Raw genomic sequence first — 10,967 nt, forward strand, 5'->3', positions numbered from 1 at the left:
TATCTGTGATATCCACGCGCAGACGAATATACAAGAGAGTTGTTTATTACGTGATAATGAACCGAGCATCAGCGGCCTTCGATCGTATCAGTGAAATTAGATGGTCTGGCGTTCGAATCCTCATGGAAGAGAGTTATTAGCTTAAGAACGGCAAATGTTAGTAGCTATGGTTATCTTATTGAAATGAAAAACATCCTAAATTGACAAGACACTATCTAGACGGGGGCTTTGACTCCAGATGCCCGCTTATCTTTATTCGTGTTTTATAGTTTGTTATGAACTTGCAACTAAATACTTTGGTAAAAAGCTGACCTCCCGGCTATTACTTTGGGGTTAACTAGATTGAAATACCTCTGTAAGCCTTCCGTTAGGATCTTTTTGCACCTTTAATCTACTTGAGGCGACAAAATAAATTTAATTTGGGAAAACGTAATCTTAGTGTAATCTCTTGGTTGATTATCAATGTGGAATAATCACATTTAATATTATACCTTCTTTTTTAAAAGTGCGTTAAAAATAATTCCCTTAAGTATAGAACGCTTTTGCCTTTTATTTTCTGTCTTGTTCAATTCATTTAACGTAAAAAAGATCTCATAGCAAGTAGCAAAGCATGTATTAGCAACGCTAGCATTAATGTTATCGTTCCAAGACAAAGAAAAAAAGAAGGTCGAAATTCTGCTTAGTAGGGTCAGTTATATTGACTTTGTTTTTTTACCTCCTTTTAGCACAGTCACATTCACGTAAAACCATAACCCCCTGGATCAGAAACCGGAACCCGGCATAGCGGATTTGCGGTAAATATCAAAAATATTAGTGCATTTTTGTCTTATACTTCCAAGATTTTCACACACATTATCTAGCACGGTGGCTAACTGATCTGTCGTGATTGTCTAGACAGCTAAGTGGATAGAAACTTTTAACCTAAAAAAGAGCTTTTAATTCTTGGATAACCGGCGCACAATGTGGGGGCAAGGAAAAGGTGGAGATGAAGGAGGATTTGGGGGTGTGGTAGAGAAAAATGAGTTGAATAGCCCTTGCACTGCGTGATTGACGTGAAAACATGTTCAAACGTGACGAGTACTGCGTGACGAGTGGTTGTGAAGTAAACAGAAATCTCGAGAAGCTTATATTCCACCGTAGGTGGTTGTAAATGACACAAATTAAACAAGGAAACCCCGACGGTTGCAACGTTTAATTGCTGTGTACTGAGCCAAAGGGGTGTTGTGCGAGGGTAATAAAACCATGATACATACTGAGATAACTTACGAGTAGGTGAGATTACCTATTTCTACGCTGAACATTTCTGAACTCACGTGTGTGAAGGTCGAGACTGTAAGCATTCATTTTGACCATAGTGAGTTTATATAAATCCAAAATGGCATAGAATGGGACTATCAAAGCCTAGCATGTAGTGTTGGTTCACGTTGAACTGTAGCCAAACTGACAACCGTCAACACCCACAGAGATCCGTATCGCGTTTCATTCAAATTCTCCCAATCAGAACAATAATTAAGACTCAAAGTGGTGAAGAGAAATTCTGTGTTTAAAGAAGTAACTCGAGACAGCGAAGGTCACGGTATTCCTGGTGTAAGGAGCAATACCTTGTCATCATTGGTTGATTTGGCAAAAGTGTGCCGATGATCGCGAAAACTAGTTTTGTTTTAAGGTTAACTTCATACAAAGTTAAGCAAGGTCACGTCAACGTCACTCAAACGAAAACATAGTTGTCTTGAAGTTCCATCGCGCAGTTCTCGTGAGTGTGTAAAATGGCAAGCCGTGAAAATCTACCAGATATCCTTAACGAATTCTTCAAAGCGATAGATGAGATGAATAACACAGTATTGGTGCCCCATCGACTTGTGGACATCCCGGAGGAGAATGAGCTTCCATCTGGAAAGTGCCAATGCTCGACATCGACTGATAATTCTATGGTAAAGCCTGGAAAAGAATTGGAGGACTCGGGGCTATTCGGAACTTATCACATGCTTCTAGATATCAAGGAAGAATTGACGACAGGAAAGCCCACGTCGGCTGAGGGATGCTTCCGTTTGCACATCAAAGCCGTAATGGAGAGCATGAAATATCTAACATGGCTCGCAAAATCCCTGACCCAAAATTATTGTGACGAAGTCTACAGAGGTGGCGAAGACAACTGCTTGCGGCCGAACAGTTTTTCATATGGTGCGTTAGAAGATCTACGCAAGCACAATGGCATAAGCCCAGGGCAGCAAGCCAAGGAGCCGACTCAATTAGGACAGAAAGGAAGACAAAGGTTTTCTTCGATGTGAAGTTTTTACCAATTTGACATATATTACATGAACGATCGTTTAAGTGGAGTCATAAAATATGGCGAAAGGAGCTCCCATTGTCTTTTGAGACAAAATGTAGTACAAACCACGATGTCATGTTTCGTTGTCTCGTAATCAGAGCTGGCAAAAGACACGTTCCACTAAGTATACCTAGGTCTAAAACAGGAGAATAAAACATTTTTCCCAAGGTTTCGCCATGTTACTTTGGCTTTCATTTCACCGCCCGTAGGCATAGAATGTTTGGTAACGTAACCTTATCAATGATAAATACATGGCCTGTATTTACATCGGGTCTAAGACATGTGGAGAACCTAGTCTGTGAATACAAGTTGCGTATTATTTATTTATAAGTACAGATCGTAAACGTGTTTGAAAATCGGAATCTAGGATACTCATACTGGTAAAAGTTCAATATAGTGTAAAATCCTGTTGGCGATCATCAAATAAATTTCCTGCAAAACTTGTTTTGGAACCGTCACGCTAATTGATTGACATATGCCGGTCAATAAGTCATCGATGATCTCTTGTGGGTTTCACGAGAGTTCCTTGTGACAAGAGAAACGATGCCAAGTACTCAGAAAAGGAGGAAATTTTATCACCACGCACTCATCGCTTATCACAATTGTGTAGTGTTGAGTTATTTTACGCTCAGGTTTCTCTTCGGAAGTTCATATCTACGAAGTAACGTCATCCCAACAATCCGGCAACAATAACAGTTTCAGATACGCACGGTAGGGGGAGGGGAGGGGAGGGGAAGTGGGACTAGGTGGTAACAAGAGATCCTCGTCCTAATTCAGTTAACACCGTCTGAGTTCTCTCCTTTCAGAATCACGGTGAGCATAAATGCAAATCCAACAACATTCAACGTATTTGGACGTTATTTTGCCGCAAAATTCAGTATCTTGGCCTATCAGCAAAGTGAAAAAACGCTCCCAAGATGTGTTTCCCTCTGTTAACTGAATCTGCTAATCACGCGCAACAGGAGCCCATTACTTAGTAATGGGACTCCTGCGCGATACCATATTTTGTTTCATTCATTTAAAGAACTCAAAGCATCTTTTGGCTTTTAGTTCAAAAATCTATGTAAAAACACTGAATTGCCTACTTTTTCATGGCTATGGATTTTACGATTGGGATTTTTTTGATGGAAAATAATCGCTTGGAGATTTTTGGCTTCGTATCGATCACCGAGTATACAATTTTTTTTCATACATACACGGGAGAAAGTCGATTCGTTGAACGGAATTCAATTTCTGGTGATCATATATCTTATACCCAGCCAAAAATTTCAGGAAGCTTAAGAAAACAGTAAAACCTTTCAGCCGAGTGGGTTTTAAATTTAAAATAATAATGACAAAGCGATTTTCATCGAGAAAACTCTAAAGTTTCACTGCCGGTCCGGATGTGTTTCCGCATTAATTACAGATTAGGCAAGAATTGTAAGACGGTAAATTTGTCGCTAGAATCTTTGCACGCAGCTGGGCTTTGGCGGCCAATTGTCAAAGGTTAAGCTTTGACAATTGGCCGCAAAAAGATGTTTTCTCTAGGAGAGAGATTTCTAATGAGGAGGCCCTAATTCTGTTCAAATTGTGGCAAATCGTCAGTTTGCGTAGGGAACAAAGGGGTCAAATTTGATTGTCTGTCCAGTTAAATCGTGTTGACTGAAAGTTGATGCATGCGATCACGTTGCGAGTCTGGTGTAATCAGTAGTAGTCGACGATTGGACCTTTCCGTTCGCAACCCAATCGAAGAAGCTTTTTGAAATTCTCAGATGCCATTTGGGGAATTTGGATCTCTTTTCGTGGAGGTTGGAGTAATAAAATGTTTCCATAGAGACTCGGGGTGCGTGGTGGGGGGGGGGGGGGGTGGGGGTTGGTCGCATGGTTGCACACCTTTACTACCACAATCCCGAAGAAGGTATTATAAGGTTTTATATGAGAAGCTGAAGTAAAAACAAGCATTTTGATTAAGTCTTACTTATGATCTGTTGGAGAACAGACGCAGAGTTGACGTCACCATTAACAACAATTTGCGTTTTAACTATGAAACAAACAGGTTCCAAGATGCTGTGAGTCTGTACAATTGTAGATATCAGTAACGCACTTGGCTCACCCTCGTGTCAGCCACCATTTTGTTCCTACCACATTTAGGCATCATCTGCCGAGATCTATAGAAACAATCGTCTCCATTTAGCCTAAAAATATTCTTGGAGTTTTGTCCGCGGCCATTATCTGCCCCGATAAATGAATAGTTCACCGCGTGCGAAGCTCGAGGAAAACTGCGAGCTTCGAGGAGCAGCTAATGTTCAAGGGTACATATTCTCCCGCAGAATGGAGACTATAGTGTTTATTATCCTTCAAACATGCGTGGGTTGTTCTCTTTTCAGTTAACAAATTTATGGCACGATTCATGAAAATACAAATATGTCCTTTCTTCGGTATGATTACATGTGGCAACAGCAAAACACTCTCTCACCTTGTATCAAATTTGAAACGAAGACTTTAATCGTGATGGACTTAAGGTTTGAAAATTTTGGAATATCACATGGGGAATATCACCGGATATTTCCCAGTTAAAAATGTAGCGGCATAATTCGATCAAGTGATGCGTTTAGACCAATCGTACGTGAGCAAAAGTATTTGATGAATGAACAGGTACACGGCAACATGAAATGTATTTGTTAAGTAGACAAATGCATGGCTACCCCACCGATCTTAAGAAAATTAATAACAACGGTAACAGGATAAACTGAGAGCCAATACCAAATACAGCAATCATATAGTCTGTAGGTAAAAATACCATGGTCGCTAAAAAATCGAAGGCGTGAAGTCATTCTCTATAACATGAACATTTCTTTAATACAAACACTTCGCTATGTCCCCTTTGGTGTCCTTTTTAGAGAAGTTAGACTTTAATACTGTGTATTGGTTACGAAAATAAATTTAGAGGTGCATGAACCCAATTATTTTGTTCTTTTTCTTATTTTTAGGTCTCGATTAAGTGATTACCCCACACTTAGCCACCTTTGAAGTTAGCGCTACATTCTGCAGTCATCAAAATCTACCTGATTCATAACAGTTCATTCATCTCTGTGTCAAAATGAGCCCAACATTCTACTCGTCAGCACCAAAACTTGAAGTATTCAAAAAAATCGTGTACTTGGGAGTGGTGATCATTCTAGTCACTCATTGTGTCATAATAATAAATAAAAACATCTACGTTTGTCTCACGATATAGACTCACTCTTAAACGTGGATCGTCCGACGAAAAAGGAACAGGATGACAGCCGTCGCAATCGGAAATGACCCTGTTTCGTAAGACAGACGATTTATCGATTTACTTTATTACTTTTCTTGACTTTGGAAATAAATAACTGCTCGGTAGATATTATTGACGTTTTCGTATGGTACCAATATTTCATCATATAAAATATATTCTTTCTTTGCAATTAAAAATATTACGCGAGTAGGAAGTGGGCGACATTTTGATTGTTGCCGAGTCACGACTTAAGAATATTGGCTTTACTATATCCTAAATGAACTGAAATAATTTAAATCAATTTGTTCCCCAGTTTTTTTTTTTTTTTTTTTTCTAATTTTTTGTTTTGCGCTTTGAAGAGCTGGCATTTATACTCGAGTAAATGGCTCTTAATTATCTTTTTTATAAATCTATAATTTCATTCACTTTTCATCGTAGTGCTAATACAGATATCAAAATATAATCTGAAACTTCTGACAAAATAACATTTCACTGAGTCTATAACATTTCAGACAACTATCTTTGTAATACACATATGATCTCTTTGAAGGCCTGGCGGTAGTTAGAGCTTTGGAAAGCATAAATGAATGGATTTAAGATAGAAGAGAGCAGTACAGATAAGAGAGAAAACACTTTCACTGCGTTCGATAAAGGAATTCGCATTTCAAGTTCTTTCACAACTACAAACGGTGTGAAGGCTACAATGAACACAACAGTCACTATAATGGACATTTTTATCACCCTTTTCTTCTCCCTGGCATCGACTTCAGCTGGGATATTCATCGGCACAATCCTAGCTCCGAAATACAGCGCACGTATAATATGAGCATAGCAGAATAACATAACTAGAAGAGGGACAACAATGAAAATCGTAAACGCAGTTGTCCAGAATGTAGTTTTGGCAGTTATACTCCAAGTTCTTTCACATTCGTAAGTCGAGCTAACATTGTAGTCAGAAAAGTAAACCAAAGGAATCACTGCGGCTATGGTAAAGATCCAAATGGCTATGATGAAATAGCGAAGGGTCCGCTTTTTCAACTTGCGTCGACTGTTGAGAGGTTTCACAATGGCGCCATAGCGTTCCAGAGCGATGATAGTCAGTATTAGTACAGAACACCCAGATGCAGCAGGATAGAATGAGTTAATCTTGCAAATTATGACACCAAGTGTAATATTTGGAATGGGAAAAGCTCTCGCTATTCCCCATGTGTATCCAAGAACATTTGACACCAAGTCACACGTCGCCAAGTTTGCAAGTAAAAAGTTCGTTTTGGTTCGAAGATATCGTTTCTTTCTCACCACTAAAATGACCATTACGTTCCCAACGATACCAGCCGGTAGAAGAAAAATCGCTGTGATAAGGAACGTAGTAAGACCAAAAGTTGAGACTTGACGAATTTCGGTAGTCTTGTTTGCGGTAGTAAAATCAATAGAGCCATTCATTTTCTAGGTTTGAGGGAGAAACTCTAGGAATCATGGCATATCAGCTGCCATGCACACAGCAACAAAGGACGATGGCCAAGCGAAGAACAAGAACTGTAGTCTCCTTCATGATATCATATGCTAATTACCGTTTTAGTTCCTGCTATTTTAGGAAACCATTATTTTGTGGTTTTCGTAATTATTGGGTGCTTAAAAAAGCAATAAATGTTTTGAATTCTTATCACTAAGGCAATCGTTAAAATATTAACTTTAAGAAGCTGAGTAATAATAGTATTTTGTCATTTTGATGATGTGAGTGGAGGAACCTCAGAAGTCTGAGAGACTAGAGAGAAAGAGAGAGAGAGAGAGAGAGAGAGAGAGAGAGAGAGAGAGAGAGAGAGAGAGAGAGAGAGAGAGAGAGAGAGAGAGAGAGAGAGAGAGAGAGAGAGAGAGAGAGAGAGAGAGAGAGAGAGAGAGAGAGAGAGAGAGAGAGAGAGAGAGTGAGAGCGAGAGAGAGAGAGAGAGAAAAGAAGATAGATATTTGGTTGGCAAAGGCGGAAACATCGAGAAAATATCAACAGAGGGGCAAACCGTCACGAGAGAGAGATGGCTTAGCGGCCGCTAAGAGGAGAACGTGAGTAAGTAGCGCACCAGTGCACCCGTCCGCGAAGTAGACTGGGTAAGAAGGAAAAGCTCCAAGGAGCAAAACAAAGAAACAAACATAACAAAAACTCCCAACCGAAAAACTCAAACAAATAAGAAGACAAAAGCAAACAGGACAGCAGGACTGATTAAATGTCCCCAAGAGAACTGAAAAGAAAATTTTCTCAAGTAGTTCAGAGCCACAAGTGAAGTAGAATGTGAGAATTGTCAGAACGCGATGAATCAAATCCGCCAAATTAACAAGGGTCGAGGTAATTTTGACGTAAATGAGTGGAGTGTTTTTTCACTTAAATCAAAATGTGGAGGGTACCATTTTTTTTTGTTTTTTTTTTTTTTGCTGGAATTTTATCAATTAAGAAATGGAAAAATAATAGAACTAGCGCGGGTATAACTGATTCCATCTTTTTTCTTTTGCACCGAAGTGCCGCATGGGCTCAGCGTGTTTTACCAAATTCAATTGGCATCCCAAAATCAACGAATGCATAAGTGTATCAGGCCTTAATGGAAAGCAGTTCAAAACCGCACTCGTTTTCAAGTCTTCAATCAATGTACGACAGGTGATGCGAAGTAACTACATTGTATTGTACTTCACTGTTATAAATAAATGATTTTTAAAACCTGTGAATTCGGTTTCTGTGAGTCTCAACTTATTATCTAGGAGCAACTGAGTATATTCCTTCACAAGGTTTTTTCGAGTAGTATTCATTCGTAATTCAGACAGTCCATGAACACAATGGCCTCCCTTTTGGGTAATGAAAAGATTATAATCTAGCGACAGATGTCAAGCACAGTACCTATCGCCTAGTATGTTTTGCTTTCCATATGCAAATGTTAACCACCAGTGTCTTGAATATAAACAATAGCGGCGTGAGGAACGTGCTCGCTCAAATCCTCTTATGGACCTAATCTTTTTCTTCACTTGACAACTCCAAGCAAAAAAAAAAAACAAAGTTCTCCACGATAGTATTTCTAAATTCATCAACTTTTAGCGGAGAACACCTAGCCTTTTTGGGTAACATACACAGAGATGGACGAAGAACGACTTCAGTTTGCCAAACGCCATTCTTTTCCGTATATGAAAGTATACACATGGAATATTTTGAAATCGGGATCGTCGAATGAAGTAGAAATAGAAATGCCAAAAGCGGATTCTGTTCCTGTTATTAATTCTGAAGGGACAAGCGAGGAAAGAGAGGCTCGCCTAGAAGCAGCGATCTTGTGGATCCGAAAGGAATTGGTAGGTTAAAAAAATTCGTCTAAAGATTACGAAAATTGTGTTGGAAATATATTTTGTTTAGCGGATCAGGTAACGTGAAGCTGAAGTGGATGTGGTATTTCTTTGAAATAATTGTAAAATCTCGAATTATAAAGATGCTTTAGATAAAGCTCGTATATTTTTACATCAGGCAGGTCGAAACTTTTTACTCTTTTATTTTCCCTCGAGGGGCTGTTTATGTTTCTGCAGTTTTGATTACAATGTCGCGAAAGTCTTCATCGTTTCCGATCCGTGACATGCTTGATGTAACAATAGTCACAGATAAGGCCTTGACACAGATCAACATCGTAGAAAGACTTGGAAAATATCTCCTGGCCAAAAAAATTTAGAATTTATGTTTTAAATTTCTTCACCTGTCTAGAAAAAGGTGGAAATACTCGGCTGATAATTTAGAAGTACTGTAATACCCGAGACAAATCACTTGATCAAGAAGTCAACGAAACAAAAACAAAGCAACTCTTATATTATACAAGCGCAACGAGGAACAAAATCTGTTGCAATAATTTTTACGTTTTGAAAAAACATTGAGATGAAAGACATGACTAGTCGACATAATGGTGATTTTTTTTTCTTATGACGATAAAAGTAATTAATGATCAATAACCATGGACAATACCGTGTCTGTCTGTAGAAACAGAAAGAATAATAGTGCAATATCGGTAGACGTCAGTTGTGTAAATTAACGACAGAGTTATGTTATTCACAGCGAAAACATGCTAATTATGAAAATGAAAGTTCGACAAAATTTGATTTATTACAAGAGCTGGTAAGCTTAATAACGTAATCACGTAATCCTCTTAGCGAATCAAGCACTGCTAATTAAATGCTGTCGGAATACCTCCTTAGGAAAACACACTAGCAACACGGTATCTTGTACACTCAAACTAATTGACCTTCAGTTCAATCTGTCGCTCAATCTCACTTCGCCAAGTTCATGATAAGTGTTGTATGAAAACGTTCTGGGTTTGGAAAATTTCGGACCTAAGAATAGGATTGGAGCTTGGAGGGGCATAGATGGTATAATGAGGCTGGCATTATCAAAGTACATCATGAAAAAATGCAAACGAAATCTAATGTTTTTTCGTAACGGTTATTACTTTTCAATGAAAACAAGCAAATATCGAGAGGTGTCACTTCAGCTGAATTAAGAGGTATATCGAGGTGTCTAATGTTTCAACAAATACGGAATTTTGCGCAAATACCGAGCAGCAGCTATTGCCACTTCTACATGAATACATTGAGCACGACCTAAGCAGGACGCCGGGGATGGAAGGTCCGGGTTCGAGGCCTGATCACATCGTTGCACTTCATTTTTTGGCATGAAACTTTGCTCTCTCGGTGCCCCTCCCTACCCAGGAATACTTATGGCTAGTTCTGAACTGTTAGTAAAGGGTAAAGTAGACTACATGCTGGCTGTAACCTGCCATGAGCCGGCATCATCTAATCCAGGGGTGGGGGATTAACAACAATCCCGGTTGCTTGATGCTACGGAAACCGGGTGAGCTCCGGTAGAAGGAGACACTTGGTTCGGGGTCGTGTTCAGACTATTGTTTTACTGCAGGGGCGAACTCGCCAAAGTGGAAGTGGGGGACTATGCTCATACGACTAACCTAAATTCCTCTGTGTCTTAACAGGCTGATATGCGGCATCAGGATAAGTACCTCACAAGGCAGTTCATTCAACTGAGAGCCACAATCCAACGTATCAAGAGCGAGAGTTTGCTCGATGGGTTGGAAGGAAACACCGACAAGCTGAAGGAAACTTCTTTCCGACATTCGATACCTGGATCTACAATTCGACCGTCATTCGGTAGAAGTATATCTTACATGTAGTAGAACGTTGTTCCTTTGTCACGCGCAAGGACGTGTTGCGTTATAACTCTTGGTGTGACGAAGAGAAAGTTGGAAAACATCAAGTTATAAGTTAAGCTATACGTGCTTTCTTACCGTAGAAATGTCCACGTTTGTGTTCACAAGTACGTTAAAAAAGAGTAATTCTCGATCGAGGCTAACCAATAAATAAATAAATAAATGACAGTA

At 39.3% G+C, this 10,967-nt stretch overlaps 3 protein-coding genes across 3 annotated transcripts; 2 read left to right on the plus strand and 1 right to left on the minus strand.

Moving 5' to 3' along the window:
• Positions 1 to 848: 848 nt before the first annotated feature.
• On the plus strand, positions 849 to 2,773 carry LOC111342427 (uncharacterized). Its single transcript, XM_022949502.2, has one exon. It carries the CDS (start codon positions 1,767 to 1,769, stop codon positions 2,286 to 2,288), a length of 522 nt encoding a protein of 173 aa, XP_022805237.1. The 5' UTR covers positions 849 to 1,766; the 3' UTR covers positions 2,289 to 2,773.
• A 2,193-nt stretch (positions 2,774 to 4,966) lies between these two features.
• LOC111342425 (somatostatin receptor type 5-like) lies at positions 4,967 to 7,184 on the minus strand. The gene has a single exon (XM_022949501.2). It carries the CDS (start codon positions 7,008 to 7,010, stop codon positions 6,084 to 6,086), a length of 927 nt encoding a protein of 308 aa, XP_022805236.2. The 5' UTR covers positions 7,011 to 7,184; the 3' UTR covers positions 4,967 to 6,083.
• A 1,130-nt stretch (positions 7,185 to 8,314) lies between these two features.
• Positions 8,315 to 10,960, plus strand: LOC111342428 (uncharacterized). Its single transcript, XM_022949503.2, has 2 exons — positions 8,315 to 8,889; positions 10,563 to 10,960. Exons 1-2 carry the CDS (start codon positions 8,680 to 8,682, stop codon positions 10,758 to 10,760), a joined length of 408 nt encoding a protein of 135 aa, XP_022805238.2. The 5' UTR covers positions 8,315 to 8,679; the 3' UTR covers positions 10,761 to 10,960.
• The last annotated feature ends 7 nt before the right edge of the window (positions 10,961 to 10,967 follow it).

This window comes from Stylophora pistillata, chromosome 2 (genome assembly GCF_964205215.1).
Source record: "Stylophora pistillata chromosome 2, jaStyPist1.2, whole genome shotgun sequence".
NCBI classification, from domain to species: domain Eukaryota; kingdom Metazoa; phylum Cnidaria; class Anthozoa; order Scleractinia; family Pocilloporidae; genus Stylophora; species Stylophora pistillata.